An 18,798-nucleotide genomic window follows, 5' to 3' on the forward strand; every position below is an offset into this window, starting at 1 on the left:
TGTGTTTTGCTTTATACTCAGAAAAAAAAAAGTTTTCAACTTTATATTCAAGGTTTCAGACTTCAGCTATTATCATCCCTCCTATTGATTTTATTTTGTCAATCATATTTTTAATTCTCAAGTGTTCATGTGTTCTGTAATTACCTCTTTTTCATACCAATCTGTTCTCTTTTTATTTAACACAAATAATTTCAAATCTTTCTAAGGACTGCAATTATACTTGGAACTTTTTTTCTTTTCCTTGAATTAGATTTCCTAGATTTCCTTTGGGACTAGTCTTTCTTTTTGGCGTCACTGGTTATATATTCATATTTTTAAATAAAAAATTGGTTAACAAAGGTAGTTGGCGTGGCTTTCCTGTATCAGTATTCTGATCAATTTTTCTAACACACCTATCCTTTGTAGGGAAGATCTGATTTATGGCTCTTTGTAAGTGGGCAGGGTATGTTGACGTGAAGGATTCATTTAGGGCTCAAGAGAAGAGAAGCCTCCAGGCAAGCTGTAAGCCCAAGCCCTTCCTCCACCCACTCCTCTAAGAAAAATATAAAGCACTGTACTTTAGGTGTATAGAATTTTTATTTCCCTTGAGAAATAGTTGACTCTTCTGCCATTACTCCATGTCATCTATTTTTAAGGTCTGGTACTATCTTAGAATCTATTCTGTTTCTCTCTTTGGTATTAGTTCTCAATGAGGAGTGAACTGTTCATTTTTTTTTTTAGCAAATATTACTGTACTTTTTGTTTTTGGGGGTTTTTGAGAAAAAAATCATCCTGAAAGCTCTGTGTGGGAATCCACGAAGATGGGGGTGGAGGGGTAATGGTGTTCCCATCACTGCAAGCAATTCGCACTTGTTCTCTCTTGGGGTCCAGTGGAAATGTGGTCTTTCCTGGGGCTCCTGGGGGCTGTTCCCACCACCACTAAAACTTGTTCCTGTCTGATTCTTCCTTTGCCGTGTCACAACTTTCCCTGTTGAAGAGTATTTTTCAGTAGGGTTTTATTACTTTAGGCTTTCCAGAAACACAACTAAATTTCTGGTTTGCTGATGGCACTTCTTCCTGGTTTTGGTGCTATTTTGGATTTACTTCCATTTCTACAGCTTCATGGCTATTAGGTGGGGATTCTGAAGGAAGGCGAAGAATTGCTTAAGTGCAGTCTCTCAACTGAACAGGATGTTCTCATAATTTTTAAAAATGTAGACATAAATCATCCATGTTAATATTCAAGTATCTCAATGCTTAATAAGCTTCAATTTTATAATATCAAGTTCAATTGATCAGTAATTCAGTGAATGATCTACCTTTTAAAAGATTTGTATTGCAAGTCATTTTCTGTTTATACAATCTTTCCTTTAGTATCTATAATACAGTCTTTCTCACTTCAAAGAGAATAAAAGCACTGGCCTAAAATAATGAGTTAGTAATAAATCCACACAGATATTTTGTTTTTGGTTTCTCTGAAGCTCAGTATTTCTCTATTTCTTACATGTTTACTGGAATCATGATTCCAAACCATATATAAAAACAGCAAGGGAAATGCTGGTGGGGTCAGTTCTCCTAAAGTTTCAAATGTGCTGTAAATTGCAGAGAATTCTCAGACTTAATAGGAATATTATTTTTGTATACACGTGCTGGGGTTTTGGAGAAAGATTTATTTAAAAATGAAAAAAGGCCAGGTGTGGTGGCTCACATCTATAATCTCAGCACTTTTGGAGGCCAAAGCAAGAGGACCGCTTGAGGCCAGGAGTTCAAGACCAGCCTGTGCAACATAGTGAAATGCTGTCTCTAAGAAAAATTTTAAAAAGTGGCATGTGCCTGCCATCCTGGCTACTTGGGAAGCTAACGTGGGGGGATTGCTTGAACCCAGGAATTCAAGGTTACAGTGAGCTATAATTGTGTCACTGTACTCTAGCCTGGGCAACAGAGCAAGACCTTGTCTCAAGAAAATGAAATTTTAAAAAAATCCCCTTACTCCTAGAAAAGAAAAAGCTAATCAAAAACTTTTCCTGGACAATGAAATGCCAGAGGGTTTTATACCACACAGGGATAGTGCCACATCATGTCCCGTAGAAGAAGGGTCCATTTTCATAGAATCTAAATTGCAGTGAATATTACAGCATGCCATAAAAATATGCCAGATGCACACAGAAATCACAGCAGACAGTCCTTGGACAATAATTCAATCTCACGGTGAAGTGACAGCAGCAGCTTTCTGGGAATCAACAGAGTGGGATGAAAAGCTTGTGTCTTTGGGGCAGAGAGCTCTGAATTCAAATTCTAGCTGTCATTTTTTTTAGCCAGGTGACTAAAAAGTGACTATTTATTAGCCTCAGAAACTCATCTTCTTCATGTGAAAACTGAGATCATGCAGCTCATGCAGCTATTATAAAGATTAAGTGAAATACTGTAAGTCAGGACGCTAGCACAGAATAGACACTCAACAAGAATTTCCTTTGCTCTTCTGTCAAAAATGCCAAGCTGGCAGAAGGTGTATTTATGCATCTATGGGATCCTCCCTTCACCCTGAACATTTAAATTCAATGGTGAGACACAGGGAGGAAAGCAAGGGCAACTCTTCAAGACATTCTAGTCTGTGGTGTACGATGCTGACGTCTGTATACCACGACGTGGACTTAACCAAGCATTTCTTCTGATCGCTTTTCTTAGGATTAAATTCATCATTTTCTTCAGATTTCATGTCTTTTGGCATTTTGCCTCATCGCTGGTGCCTGTGCCCACAGCAAATCCCAACAGAGGGTGGGATAATTAAGTGATATTGCCTCCGCACCACTGTGCCATCACCCCCTCCACTGGCCTTTCTCTAGCTGTGCATGAAAATTCTGCTGCTTCCCAATGCATTTGCCAGGACATCTTTTCTCTCCAGCCCATTTGCCTCACAGATGCCCAGTGGTTGAGCCTCAGTTCCACAGACAGATCTACAGCTCAGAGGATGTTCAGTCTTCAAATGCAGCTTTGTAATTGGCAACGGGTGCTCTTAGCTTGCTGGCTGGTCATGAAACTAACAAAGCCCAGTCTTTGTGAGTGTGCTTTTAGGACACGAGCAGGGTAACTTATGCATTTTTAATGCTCAAGACAACGTTAATACCAATTAGCAGTGCCAAAGAAGAGAATTAAAACACTACTTCATGGAATGATAGCATCCTCTCTTTGACAAAAAAGCCCATGTGTTTTAATAGCCACCAATTTAATAAGGAAACTGCTTCTTAGATAGTTGAGTCTGTCTATTTCTGGAAGAGGGCACAGTACATATACCCAGCCGGTTGTGACTTTTCTTCATGGATTCTAAGGTCAATTATCTTAAGGTCTACTGATTGATTTTCTTTGCCCACTCATTTTCCTTTAATTTAGACAACCAATTATGTGCCTTTTAAGTTTTTTTCTCCCTCCACATATACTAGGAACAGCCATAATAAAGCATGAAGTTCCTTTCTCTTGGGATGGATTTGAAATTCACCATTTTCTGTTTTGGCCTTCCTTTCCTTGAATATGCACACTCAAGGTCATCATAAATCTTATCATTCATTTGGGCAGCACTTGAACAAATGGCCCCTTTCCCCAGTTTTTTAGTGAATTTCCTTGAAACCTACTGTCCAATGCGTGCTCATCCTCCTTCCCCCTCTGCCCTCTGCCCCTGCCCCCTGCTCCCCAGATGAAACTCCAGAGTGAAGTCTTTCTTACTTGGATTATTGTGTCCAGAGGATACAAGCTGAGAGTCCTGAAAGAACAAGAAATATCAATTAATTTTCTTATTTTGACTTTCAAAACCCAAGTTAAACATGAGATCATGTTTAAAACTGGTCATTCAGAACCAATTCATTGCTCTCAATCTCTATCAGCTACTTTAATGAGAAACATGTACATGAAGGTGGACATGTACATGTTAAGCAGTTCTGGGAATATACTTCACAATCATTTTTCTTTTGTATTAATGACTTTCTGTTTTGTTTATTGAGGTGAAGTTCACATAACATTAAAATTAACCATTTTAAAGTGAACAATTCAGTGGCATTTGGTACTTTCATAAGGTTGTGCAACCACTACCTCTATCTAGTTACAAAATATTTCCATCACTCTGAAGTCAAATCCCTTACCCATTAAGCAGGGTCTCCCATACCCCTGCCTTCCCAATGCCCCAGCCCCTCACAACCACCAATTTCCATCTGTCTCTTGGATTTATCTAGTCTGGATATTTCATATAAATGGAATCATACAATATGTGACCTTTGTGACTGGCTCCTTTTACTTAACATAATGTTTTTGAGGTTCATCCACTCTGTAGCACGCATCAGTACTTCATTCTTTTTATGGCTGAATAATATTGCGTCACATGGATATACAACAATGTGTTTATCCATTTATCTGTTAATGGGTATTTGGGCTGTTTCTACCTTTTGGATATTGTAAATAGTACTGCCATGAATACGCAGGTATGTACACTAGTTCGAGTCCATGTTTTCAATCCTTTTGTGTATATACTTAGGAGCAGAATTTCTGGGTTATATGACTCTATGTTAAACTTTTTAAGGAACTGCCAAACGATTTTCCACAGCAGTGAAACCATTTTGCAATCCAACAATGTTTGAGGGTTCCAATTTGTCTACATTCTTGCCAATGCTTGTTATTTTCCATTAAAAAATTATAGCTATCCTTGTGTGTATGAAGTGGTATCTCATTGCAGTTTTGATTTGTATTTCCCTAATAACTAATGATGTTGAGCATCTTTTCATGTGTTTGTTGGCCATTTGTACATCTTTGGAGAAATATCTATTCAAGTCCTTTGCCATTTTTTAATTGGTTTGTCTTTTTGTCGTTGAGTTGAATGAGTTCTTGATATAGTTTGGATACTAGACTGTTACCAGATTTATGATTTTCAGTATTTTCTCCCATCCTGTCAATTGTCTTTTCATTTTATCAATAATGTTCTTTGATGCACAAAAGTTCTAAATTTTCTAAATTTAAAATTCTAAAAATTTTTAATAAAGTTTAGTTTACCTAATTTTTCTTTTGTTGCTCATGCTTTTGGTGTCATCACTAAGAATCCATTGCCAAATCCAAGGTCATGAAGATTTAAACCTATGTTTTCCTCCCTGATACTTACGGTTTGGGTTCTTATACTCATGCCACTGACCTATTATCATATTGACTTTTAATCTAACTTTTCTTTGAATGCACCTTTACTGCCACCCATTTCCTGTAGATGGGTTTGGCAATCATCCCACCAGTAACACTCTATTAAACAACTGTTGTCAATCTCATGATGGTGGATAAAAAGATTAGTATGGTATCTACTTATCTGCAATGGAATAAAGCCAGTACTACATAGTATTTTAAGTTTAGTTATTGCTCAGGTAAATAGAGATTGAATTTGATTTTACTTGCATTAAAACAAAATGTTAAAATCTGTTTTGAGGACTTACATCCTCCTTCTTTGCAAAATTCTCATTTAATAGAAAATAAACCACATACCATATGTTCTTATAAGTGGGAGTTAAGCTATGGGTATGCAAAGGCACATAGAGTGATATGATGAACTATGGAGACTCAGAAGTGGGAGGATAGGAGTGGGACATGAGATAAAGAAACTATATACTGGGTACAATGTACACTACTCAAGTGATGGGTACACTAAACTCTCAGACTTCACCACTACATAATTTATCCATGTAACCAAAAACCACTTGTACCCTAAAAGCTATTAAAATAAAAAAAATTTAAATATGAAAGACTTACATAAGAATGCGTGAATAGGAATGTAAAAAAAAAAAAGTAGCAGGACATAAAATCCAGCAAAACTCCTTTAAAATTTTGGCACATGGAACAAAAATCCATTGAAATTGAATGAACTTCTATTACATGGCTTAATGTATTTTACTAGAATTTTGTTCCACGAGTATAGGTTGTTATGGGGTAAAGGGTGTCATTTGATGTGACTTGTGTTATATTCAAATCCAAGTACTGATGTCTGCTTTAAAAAGAAATTCTACTGAAACAGTATAAAACGAGCCAGTCTGGTGGGCAGAGGTTGGGTAGGAAAACTGAGATGGGAAGGGATTCCCATTCTATTAAACAGCCTGAGTCATATGCAGATGCCTAATAAACCTCTTTCAATTATGGTAATAATGAGCTATTCATCTGAAGAAAAAGAACAAGCTCAACTCTCACCCTGAGATTCAGTTTTTGGAAATGATTATATGAAGATGAAATATTGTTCCTGAAATGGACTAAAATATCATCTGTAAGAATGATTTTGGCCTATTTTGGATAGATGCTGTCACTAAGAAGACATCCACAATTAAATCCCCCATGTAGATTGGTATGTTTTCCTTCTCTTCAAGGGAATTTAAGAGTTTATATCTGGACATAAGTTAGTTTTAGCTTTGGCACGTGAAAAATACTTTGAGTCCCATTTAGTTAACTCTGCTGTCTGTAGATCTGGGCCATTTGGTGGCATCTGTACTAGGGAGGGGAAATACTCACACACCATCAAATGGACAAGAATGGTAATTGACATAGTTTCCAGCATTGAGCTTATTTATTTATTTTTTTTTAAAAAAGAAAGAAAAAAAGAACAGATTTTTTTCTGACTGTTAACACAAAATAGAATTATTTTATTTACTTATTTATTTATTTAGAGATGGAGTTTTGCTCTTGTTGTCTAGTCTGGAGTGCAATGGCACGATCTCAGCTCACTGCAGCCTCCGCCTCCCAGGTTCAAGCAATTCTTTTGCCTCAGCATCCCGAGTAACTGGGGTTACAGGCACTTGCCACCAGGCCCTGCTAACTTTTTGTATTTTTAGTAGAGATGGGGTTTCGCCATGTTGGCCAGGCTGGTCTCAAACTCCTGGCCTCAAGTGATCCACCTGCCTCGGCCTCTCAAAGTGCTGGGATTACAGGCATGAGCCAATGCGCCCGGCCTATCTTATTTATTTTTTAGAGACAGGGCCTCACTCTGTTACCCAGTCTGGAGTGCAGTGGCATGATCATGGCTCACTGCAGCCTCAAACTCCTAGGCTCAAGCGATCCTCCTGCCTTCGTAGCTGGTACTACAGGCACGCGCCGCCATGCCTAGCTAAAATTGTTAATTTCTTGGTATGTCCTAAAACCCACAGGATGATTGTTGATCACAAGCAGAGAACCAGAGATGAGCTTACAGATGACCTGAATTAGGATAACAAACCATAAGATCATGTATCTCATAGATAGTAAACTTTAAATTTTAACTAAAACACCTGTGTGATTAATAACCATTATTATTTCTGTTTTATGTGATAGGGAGTGAAGAGAGACTTCAAAATGGTTGAAATAATTGGTATAAAAAAAATCTCTGTGGAAGTCTTCCGTAGGAGAGGCAAGAATAAAATCAAAGACTTTGTCTCTAATATATACTCTCATGTTGCTAGCTGATGTTTTCTTGGTGGTACATTGAAACAACAACTGTTAGTGCAAAAGTAATTGGCTATAACCCCAGTGTTCTAAACTGTGCCACTTTGTGGGTACAAATAATGTCCCATTATCATTCTTACTGGCATTTGGCCAGCCTGCTTGTGGAGGGGTCAGCTACCTTACCAGGCCACTCCCACATTTTAGGTCCTCTTATCAGACACCCTGATAAGGTGTCTGCTGGCAAACCTCAGGTCCTGGGGCTGCTGCTTTTGAAGGAGGACTGTTCTTCCCAGCCAGCTGCAAAACCCCAGGGGCCCCACAGGCTATGCAGCTTTTTCATTCTTCATGGAGCCAGAGCAAGGCTGGGTCCAGAACAGAGGGAGACCAAAGTTTCTTTCTCCAAAGGGACCACACACTGAAGTCCTTTCCACTTTTGTGTCTCCTGCCACCCCATCCAGATACCCACATATGTATAGCTTCTGTCTCACCAGCCTTCTCTCCCCTTGCAAATGTCTTCTGTAGGTAGGTGCCTGAGGAGGTCTAGTTCCACCTGTGCATTGGTATTGTCCTCCTCTGGGAGCACTCTAGTAGGCCTGCAAGATTCTCTACTAGGCTTTTTAAGCGTTACAGAAGTGAGTCCAGCAAGTTAGCGGTGGAGGTGACGTGTACAAATCATTAGAACCCAAGGCTGAAAGTGATGTGGTGACTGCCACTCCCAATACTTCCAGCTGTGTATCCTGTTCTGATCCCCTCCCCCTGGAATGCTCATCTTGCTGCTTTCTGCTTCCTGCCTGACAAACTTCATTCTTCCTTCGAGGCTCTGCACAGGTAAACTCAAGGGTTACCCTGCGCTTTGAAACCTTCTTGACTCTAATGTTTTTGCTACACTGTGTCATACTTCCATTACAGTAATTATTTTTTCAACAATGACTTTTTTAAAAAAAAGTATAAGTGACAATAACACAAACCGTACATATTTAAAGTAAACAATTTGAAAACAAGTCTCACAGGAGAAAGGCTACCATTATTACTTTCTTGACCCAAGGATGGCTCTGTAACACCCATTCATTGAAGAAAAATAAGCAAAAGTGTTAGCTGCCAGCCCCTGGCAACCACCATTCTCCTCACTGCTTCTGTGTGTCGATTTTAGATTCTACATATAGGTAATGACATCTAGTACTTGGCTTTCTGTGTCTGGCTTAGTTCACGCAGTACAATGTCTGTGCTGTGTGTGTGTGTACACATATGTGTGTGTATGAATAATATATGATGTATCAGAAATGTGACTATAGTTAACAATGAGGGTAGATCTTTAGAAATTTATTAGAAGGTAATGTTCTCATCACCACAAAGAGAAAAGAAAATGGTAACTATGTGAAGTTGTTGATATATTAATTAGCTTGATTGCGGTGATTATTTCACAATATCAAAACATCAAGTTGTTTACCTTAAGTACATACAATTTTTATTTGTCAATTACACCTCAATAGAGCTAAAAAATGAAATTTTTGTACTAATGATTTAAAGTCTCAATTTTACCTCAGAAGTCAAGTCATTACTTGCACTTAAGCATCTACATGAAACAAAACAGAACAAACTGGTACAATATTCTTGGAAAAGTCGTAATAAACTATGCTTTGGTATGTGCCCAATTATATCAAAAGTTGTACTTATACCATGATACCTACACATAACAAAAATGTCTATGATTCTATTTTGGGTCTGGATTATTTTGGCTAGATTATGTGCAAAGATTGTAAGCATTGTCCATTTTATTCTAAGGATGGCAGGATGCCACTGGAAGTACACACTGAATAAACTGTTCAGCTAAATTCCCCTGTACTGAATGAAAGGGCTAGAAGCCTGGGAACTTCACATTGGTTCTGATGTCAATTCCACCAATGAGATGCCACATTTCATTCACTGAGGTGTTGCCTACAAAGCCTTAACTATTTACTATCTGATGCTTCACTGAAAAAGCTTCTTGACCTCTGATTTAAACAATGAGTTCTTGCGAAAGAATTAGATAAACATGTTGAAAAACAGAATAGAGAGTCTGGAGACAAATCCATGTATTTATGAGAAGCTCAACTATTGACATAGGGTATTTCAAACCAGTGACGGGGGGAATGGGCTATTACACTGATAGTATTATAATAACTTACTGACCATTGAAAAGAAGAAAACTAGAATCCTACATCGTAACATCCACAACTAAAACAAAGTATAAAAGAATTAGAATAAAATAGAGGACACTGTTAGAATATTGGAGCAGGAAAGATCTTTTTTCTCTGACATAAAAATTAAACACTTTGCTGGCGTAAAAGGCACATATAAAAGGTTTGCAAGAAAGTAGTTGCATCATATATAATAGATAAATGAATAAGAGTTAAGGAGTTCCTACAAATTAGCTTTTAAAAAGTGGCAATGAGTAATGAACAGGCAATTTGCAAAGGAAAAACAGTCAATGCTCAAGCTTAGAAGTAACTGGGAAAATGCAAATGAAAACAAGATATCAACTTTTCATTCATCATACAGACACACTGATAAAAACCCAGATGATAATAATCATTGGCAAAGATATGTAAAAAGTACTTTTTTTTGTCTTTTTTTTTTTTGAGACAGGGTCTTGCTCTGTCACTCAGGCTAGAGTGCAGTGGCATGATCATAGCTCACTGTAGCCTCGATCTCCTGGGCTTCAGTGATCCTCCTGCCACCTCAGCTTCCCAAGTAGCTGGGACTACAGGTGTGCCACCATGCCTGGCTAATTTTTTCATATTTTTGTTGAGATGGGGTCTCACCATGTTGCCCAAGCTGGTCTTGAACTGCAGACCTCAAGCAATCCTCCTGCCTTGGCCGCCCAAAATGCTAGGATTACAGTTTTGGGCCAACACGCCTGGCCAAAAGTACTCTTGAAACACAATCCAAAGTAACTGTGGCTTCTGATGCCCAGAACCACAATTCCTACTCAAGGTATCCTTATTAGAGGCATTCAAAGAGGCATTTGATCTAACAGTGTTTGTAATAATAACAAGCCATACATAATCTCAGTGTCCACTGAAAGGAATTCGATTAAATTATGGCAAATTCATACAAAATATTTTGCTGCTGTTTTGAAGAATGAAGAAAATCTCTATATATTCACTTGAAAAGGTCTTCAAATACATTTTATTATAAGAAAAATCAACTCTTAGAATGGAATTTATCTTTGTGATAGCAGCAATGAACAATTCTTTCAATAATTCACCTTAGAAAGTGGTGATATTGATGTTTATTTACTTTTTTGTTTTGTTTGTTTTTGAAACAGAGTCTCCATCTAACACCCAGGCTGGAGTGCAGTGGCACAATCTCAGCTTACTGCAAGCTCCACCTCTCAGGTTCAAGTGATTCTCCTGAGTCATCCTCTCGAGTATCTGGGATTACATGCATGCACCACCATGCCTGGTTAATTTTGTATTTTTAGTAGAGATTGGGTTTCACCATGTTGGCCAGGCTGGTCTTGAACTCCTGACCTCAACTGAGCCACCTGCTTTGGCCTCCCAAAGTGCTGGGATTACAGGAATGAGCCATCATGCCTGACCAGAAAGCTGTGATATTGATATTTAGTAATGATACATATTGTTGAAAAAAATCAACTTTTGGAAAAAATGCTCTTAGTACTATACAACTTAGCAATTGGAAAAAAATATATATTTTTCCATATATATATATTTTCTATATATAATGCACAGGGAAAATGAAATGGCACATAAACTCTTGATAGTAATTTCTGGGTAGGGAAATAATCTCTGGCTTGGAGTGCCAGGGATGTTGAGATTTTGGTCTCTTCCCATTCATATAATTTGATCCTTCATAAGGAGTATGTAGTATTGTCAGTTATTCAAATCAAAGAAAGCCTATTAGACTCATGTATATAGTCATTTATTTTGTGGCCAATTTTTTGGTGTGCTTTTTCTTAGAAAATACAGATATCTTTTTTTAAGTCCTAGAAAATATCTTATGCTTTAAAAAAGATATTCAGGGAAATTAAATACCACATGTCTTCAATACTAAGACATTGATTTTAAGATACATCATTAATTTAATAATAGCTTTTCAGAAAAATCCAGGACATACAATTTTATACATCACATTGAATGTTTAAAATGATTATAAGATGCATTTCAACTTCACGAATGTTTTTTAGATAAAATGATAATTACAGTAGTATCACATTTTGCAGAGAAGTGTAGGTAAGTAAGATTGGAGGCTTGATTCTCCCCCTTTCATAAATGAATACGTATGTGCTTGCAAATTGTTAAGGATCAGATTCACGTGCCTCTGGCAGGAATATTTACAGGAGAAAAGACAATCACGGGTAAGCCCACTGCCCACTAGAAAAGCCTGCATGAGTGAAACATATTCCACCTGAGGGATGCAAGATCTCACCTTATTTGGAAATGGAAATTTGGTTGGTTCCACTTTGCCAGGGGCTTGAATAGCAGAAAGTGGTGGAAGCCAGGTCATCTCCTAAAGGACGGGATAAAAACAAACAATATTGTGATACAGACAGTATTTAAAATCAGCGGTATGTAAAGCAGCTGTACAAGCGGGCCTTCATAAGGCAGGGAAGGGGTAAGAAAGAAATGTACAAAGGCTGAAAGAATTTTAAAAAAGATGTGAAATCCACTTTTATGATTTCATTTCCTAATTTTACCAATTCTTGACTCCTTGGCTCTCCCCATGCTCCCTTTATACCTCAAAAAGGTTTGCAAGGCTGTCCTATTTTCACTTCATTTAAGGTCCTGAGTAAAGGGACAATCTAGTAGCAAAAGTTCTTTGGAAAATGCCACATGAAGGGGACTCGGAGTTGATCCCATAAAATTCACAGGGTGTCTCCAAAGAAATGCATAAGGTACTTTTAACTTTCTGGATCTTTATTAGAGGAGTTATTTATACAATTAGAAATAAAGTATCAGTTCTCAATAAGGCCCACACATCACTTTGGTCTTCATAAAATGTCATTCACGGAGAGTGAAAAAACAAATCACGCCTATGAAATACAGAGATAGAATGGTGTCATTTCTTATAACACAGTATTAAGAACACAACATGAGCTTAACATGGAATAATTTCTCATACACTTTTTGACACACTTTCTCTAAGCCTTGGGAAAGGGAGAGAGGAGTTGTTTTATTCACTTCCGGTATTCACCTTCAGTTTCATCTCTGGAAGAGAGTTCCAATCAATAAATGATTACAGAATTACATTGATTTCTGATGACCAGGACGTCAACTTGGCATTTACGAATTGGATCTGAACCCTATTATTATTATTATTCTTATTATTTTTTTGAGATGGAGTCTCACTCTGTTGCTCAGGCTGGAGTGCAGTGGAGCGATCTGGCTCACTGCAACCTCCGCCTACCAGGTTCAAGGGATTCTCCTGCCTCAGCCTCCTGTATAGCTGGGATTACAGGTGCCTGCCACTATGCCTGGCTAATTTTTGTATTTTCAGTAGAGATGGGGTTTCACCATGTTGGCCAGGCTGGTCTCAAACTCCTGACCTCGGGTGACCCGCCCACCTTGGGCTCCCAAAGTGCTGGGATTACAGGCATAAGCCACTGCGCCCGGCCGAACCCTATTTCTTGATTTGCCTGCATTTCCAAACCTAAGCAAGCACAGAAGCAGTGGTCGATCCATTTTCAGAAAAGTGAGAAATTCTCTCTTGAGGTGAGGACATTTCCTTACCTCCCTTTGGCAGGTGGGTGTTGAAAAGCGATTCTGCCAGGCTTTTGGAATGAAAGAGCTCTTGGGAATGGTCGGGCGCCTTCTTTTCTTGGGTCATTCACCTCCCCCAGCACTTCAGATAGTGCAGAATCCACACAGGAAGCCGTGGGAGGGTGAGTGTGTTCAAAGCCACGCGGGAAGGATTTACTGACCCCATATCATCTCTCCCACACCACGACACGTGACACAGGCAGTAGGTGGGTTAGGCACATACGCATTCCAGGTGTCCCTTCTCCATTCTGCTGTTACCAATGCTCCCCCAGGAAAGCAAAGGCGGATCCAGTGACCCTTTAAAATGTCCCTCTCTCCCCGCATCTCTGCCCTGCTGGTGGCTTGGTCTCCCTTTGAGGAGGCTGATAAGCAGGACTGTCAAGTTTGTATCCACAGTGGCATCTCTGTCCATGGAGTCAAGGAACAATTCATCATTCTCAGAGTTGGGCCACCTTGTCTAGGACCTGGTCAGCTCTTACCCAGAGTGTTGCTACCCGATTAAGAAAGCCAGGAAGACACAAGTGGGTTTTCTACACCTTGGCTCTCCCATAGGGCCATCTCTCCTCTGCAAGGTTTCTGATTTTCCTCTTCCATTTTCAGTACTGGAGAGGATATGTGTTTTTGCTATAAGTGGCCTCAAATCTTCTGTAGAGATATTACTCATCAATTACAAACTATTAAACCAATTGTCCTTTTCCTCTTTTGTTGACTGTCTGATGTGTCCCTGAGTCCATCCCACTGCTAATCAGCCACTCAGTAGCTTCCTTTGCAATCACTCTTTTGCTTACACAATTTACACCGTATGATCCTCAGGGGCCAACATTGCAAAGCACAAACTAATTACTCATGATTAAACATCAGACTTACACATACCACCCCGGTATGTCTATGTTAACTTCGCATACAGACTCCGTCTGTGTATCAGAATGCCTCACATTTGTGCAATTTGTCTCTGACTATAGCTAAAATCCAAAAAGATAAACTATTATTTCAGTGTGTCCTTCAGCAACTCAAGAATAAATAAAATGAAAAGTCCATAAAAAATGAGTAACAGTACTTTCAAAAGAACACTTCCTAGACCAACAGCTTCTTACAACTGACACTTTCAGGTTCAAATCTGTTTAATACATGGTTTATCCAAGAGTGGAATAGCAGACAAACTTTGAGATACCACTAAGCTGTGATTCTTAAGGGTGGAAACTGTTCTCCTGATCTTTGTACCTTAATCAGGGTCCATCCCTGAGCACCCACTCATTCCCTGCGTGAACATTTCCTGAAAACTCACCGTTGGCAGGCACTATGACTGTGTCTTATGTACACGAAGTGCTCAATTCAGCATCTACTGAATTTGAAAGTTAGGGTATTGGCTCTGGCTGTGTCTATTATCAGTCTTTTTTCTCTAATTCCAGCTATGCTTGTAATCAATCTTTCCATTTCTTTTTTTCTTCCTTCCCTCCAACTCACCTATTCATCCATCCAATAACCACCCAACCTCAAAAGCAATTTCCACAGAAGGCAGATGACACATTCTCTTAGCTTGCTGTCCTCATGCAAATACCCCATCTCCTTTGAAGCTCTTGCCAGGTGGTTTTGGACCCTCACTAAAGATGCACTAAAGATGAGCTGCATCTTTCTCTGTCCACTCCACCCCTTTAAATCAGCCTAATGGCTCCCTCCAATATCGCCTCCTGCCCTCCCTACCTTCATGTCTTTCTATTGGTTTTTAAAGGCAATTGGGCAATCTGGTGGTGGCTTGGGCCATGTGGCTTGGGCAGTCCTTGAATTCATTCTTAGTCTGTTCCTTTTTCTGAGTTCCTCAGACATTCTTTCCACATTGGTGATTTTTCTTGAGCCTCACTTTGATCCCTGCTTTCTCACAACAGGTGACCCTGCCTCTTATGGCACTGAATAAACAAAGGCTCTTAAGTGTAAATATTTCCCAAGGACAGACCTGTGGGTGTTCATGTCTGACCCTGTTGCCTTCCTTCTGGTCTGACTGCAAGAGGCATGAGTTCCAAGCTAATGCCTGCCTGCGCCCTCTGTCTGTCTGTTTCTCTGTCCTTGGGGATCTAGTTCCATGAGTATCCCACTGGTATTGCTTTAACATCAATCTTTCCTTCTCCACTGGCTTTTTCCCCCAAGACTGACAAATGATCTCAGGCCTCAGCCCTTCCTGACACTGTATTCCTCCTCCAGCTGATCTTCATTTCTCTATTTCTCTTGATAGCTAACATTCTCAAAAAAGTCTTTATACTTGCTGTTTTGACATCCTCACCTACCATTTCTATTTTTGACTTCAGATTTTTTGTTGCAGATTATACACATAAGAGTCCATATAATATTGTGCATGTGTGTGTGTAAGCTTAAGATTAATGAAACGAATACCTGTGAACTCATGACTCCCCTTCACATTTCCAAGACCTTAGCAACCACTTTCAATAGAAGCAGCCCTTACGTAACTCCTTCTGTTGTCAAGGTCATTGGATTTCCTTGAATGCTCATCTCCTCCTTACTCTCTCCCCCGTGGCTCCCACGCTGTCCTCCTGGCCCAGCTCCACTCTCGGAGATCTCATGCTCATCCTTTTTTGCTGAAACTTCTTTTCTCTCACTGTTCCTTGGGTGTTTTGTGTTCAGCCTTCCTCTCACTATTCTTTCCCTGGCTGATCTTGCTACTGTGGCTTTAAAAACCATCTAGTATGCTGGTGATGCCTAAAAGCACATCCAGGTCTAACGTGCCCACTCTAGATGTCTACCGAGCCTCTCAACCTGGGTGCTCATGAGCGATTCAAACTCACCATGTTTAAAGCTAAACTTACACACCACACAAACTTTTCTTCTTCTTGTATTTTACATCCTGGTTAATGGCAGCAACATCTATTAACTCTTCAAGTCAGCATACCTAGAGTTATCCCAGATTCCTTCTTTCACTCCCTCTCTCATAATAATAACAATAATTCTCATTTATTAAGCATTTAAAATACATTATGCATGATTTTAAACGCTTTACGTGATTTACTTAATTCTCATACCCACCCTGAAAGGTAGGCTTTATTATTTTCTTATTTTATAGATGAGGAAACTAAATCACTAAAAGGTTAAGTGATTTGCTGAAGTTCACCCAGCAGCTGGACTTACCATATCCTGGGCTACCTCTAAGTGGATCCAAGACTTTGTACGTTCTAGCCAACTCCTAACTCCAGCCTCCCAAGCTCAGATCCCCTGAATATACCATGCTTTCCACATGCTGGTAGCACCTCCCAACCTCCTATTGTTTGCTGGGTTGTTTACTCATCCGTCAAGACCCAGCTCCATTTCCTCCTTTGCTATGAAGTCTTCTTTGGCCAAACCAAGCCACCATTGACTCAGCCTTCCTTTGTGCCACATTTCCCACATACAGGTCTCTTTTAGAACACTTGTCTCCTCTCTTGTGGTTGCTTGTTTATACATCTGTGCCTCCCCTCTAACCTGTGATGAACCCCTCAAGGCTGTGTATTTTTTATCTGGTGGCCCAGCACCTAATACAGAGCCTGGAGCAGAATGGGTGCTCACTTCATTTCTGAACAAATACTGAATTGAACGTTCAGCACTGAATCTCTGCAGTGTGTCTACCTTTCTCTCCTTTCTGTTACCTGAACTGCCATCCTAATCACACCTTCGTTATCTTTAACCTGAAGTACTCTTATAGCATCCTGATTGGTTCTCTGTCTTCTGTTAGCAGTCCACCCTCCAGACTGCTGCAAACTGAATTTTCGTAATTCAGAAAAACTTCACTGCTCTAAAAATCTTCATATGCGGCCGGGCACAGTGGCTCATGCCTGTAATCCCAGCACTATGGGAGGCCAAGGCGGGAGGATCACCTGAAGTTAGGAGTTGGGAGACCAGCCTGGCTAACATAGTGAAACCCTGTTTCTACTAAAAATATGAAATTAGCCAGGCGTGATGGCGCGCGCCTGTAATCCCAGCTATTCGGGCAGCTGAGGCAGGAGAATCGCTTGAACCTGGGAGGCGGAGGTTGCAGTGAGCCGAAATCGCGCCACTGCACTCCAGGTTGGGTGACAGAGCGAGACGCCATCTCAAAAAAAAAAAAAACAACTTCATATGCATCATCACATCACAATGATGATGATGATGGCGATGGTGACGCTGAAGATGATGACGCCTCCTATTAAGTTTTAGTTTTCAAAATACTTCCCCATACATTTTGTCACTTATGCCCAACCTTTAACGCAACAATTGCCATCTCCATAGTACAGCAAGGAAGTTAAAGCTCAAAAAGATAAACTGATTAGTCCAAGGTCACTCAGTTCCTAGGTTTGGCCAGATAACTCTTTACTCCCAGTCCAGTATTTGTTTTCCACTCTACTGCATTTCCCTCAGAAACCTCACCCTAGTACTCAAGACCTTCTACAATAAGGTCCCAGTCTTCAGCTTCATGCCTTTTTATTGCTCTACAAATACTCTACCTACAAGAAAAACTAGCCTCTGCTTTTACTTACACCATCCCCTTAGTGTGTGAATGCCCTTCCTCATATGTCTCTGGGTCTCTCTTTATCCATTAAGGCTCATCTCAAACATCATTTATGTCTTGAGGCTTTTGCAGATTTCCCTTCTATGCCAATATAATAGGACAGTTCTCTGCTCATGCTCCTCCAAAGCACTTATTTCTTTTTCTCTTACATTCTGTTTTGTGTTATAGTTTTATGAATATGTACTTCAATCTACACCCAACCATTTATCTCTCTTTGAATGCTCTTTCTCCAATGTAAAATAAAAGCAATACTTAGGAACCCTAATAATCTCTTTTAAGAGCATTCAGTTTTACTAGGCATAATCCCCAAATTGGAATTCTAATAATCCCTTTCAAGAGCATTTGGATTTACTAAACATAATCGCCTAAAGAAGGAATATAAATTTCCTCTGAGAGGGATATTATCTACTTATCTTTGTGGAGACTGGAACATCTTACATAGTAAGTGCTCTATATAAACTTGTTGAATTGAACTGAACATCCACATTTCAATGCAAACTTGCTTGCTAATTTTGCTTTAATTATAGCTAAGTATTTCCGTGTGATTTTTCCATCTAACGAATTCTACTAGCTACATGAAGGAATAGTAAAGAAAATATGGTTACTTAAAGCATTCAGGTCTGTAAGAATTTCCAAAAACATAAGAATTATTTCTATGGATTTTAATACATTTGTAATGTAATGCAAATACAAAATATGTAATATATATACAAAATAAAATGTAATTTATGAGGTGCAATGCTTTTATAAGATTGATTATCCATTACATTAAAATTTCACACTAGAATTGCATGGGAGAATCAAGGGCGAATAGACTATCCTGATTTCCTCTTCTATCACTTGCTAGCCTCCTGAGCTTAGGTCAGTCACATGCTCAGTAAACTACCGTGATTTCAAGCTGTGGACTTTACGATCAATCAGATCTCACTTTGTGGTACCTTACAACCAGAGGAAATGGGGATATAACTATCCCATGGTTTAGTCATAAAGATTAAATGAGATCATACATACATATATATATAAAGAAACTAGCATAGTTCCCCTCCCATTTAAGCATTCAATAAAAGACAGCACTGATTAATATCAGGCTGAGTTTCTGAATTGTCTCTA

At 39.2% G+C, this 18,798-nt stretch overlaps 1 protein-coding gene across 9 annotated transcripts in view; it reads right to left on the minus strand.

The window, feature by feature from the left end:
* AFF3 (ALF transcription elongation factor 3) overlaps positions 1–18,798 on the minus strand; it is a 616,655-nt gene that overhangs the window by 200,437 nt on the left and 397,420 nt on the right. For all 9 annotated transcript variants that reach the window (XM_063713526.1, XM_063713522.1, XM_063713523.1 and 6 more), the window contains 2 exons: positions 11,830–11,910; positions 3,697–3,733 (listed from right to left, as the gene is read on the minus strand). In XM_063713526.1, coding sequence (XP_063569596.1) covers positions 3,697–3,733; positions 11,830–11,910 — 118 coding nt within the window. The remainder of the gene's footprint in view (positions 1–3,696; positions 3,734–11,829; positions 11,911–18,798) is intronic.

The sequence above is a fragment of the Pongo abelii genome, chromosome 12 (genome assembly GCF_028885655.2).
Source record: "Pongo abelii isolate AG06213 chromosome 12, NHGRI_mPonAbe1-v2.0_pri, whole genome shotgun sequence".
NCBI lineage: Eukaryota > Metazoa > Chordata > Mammalia > Primates > Hominidae > Pongo > Pongo abelii.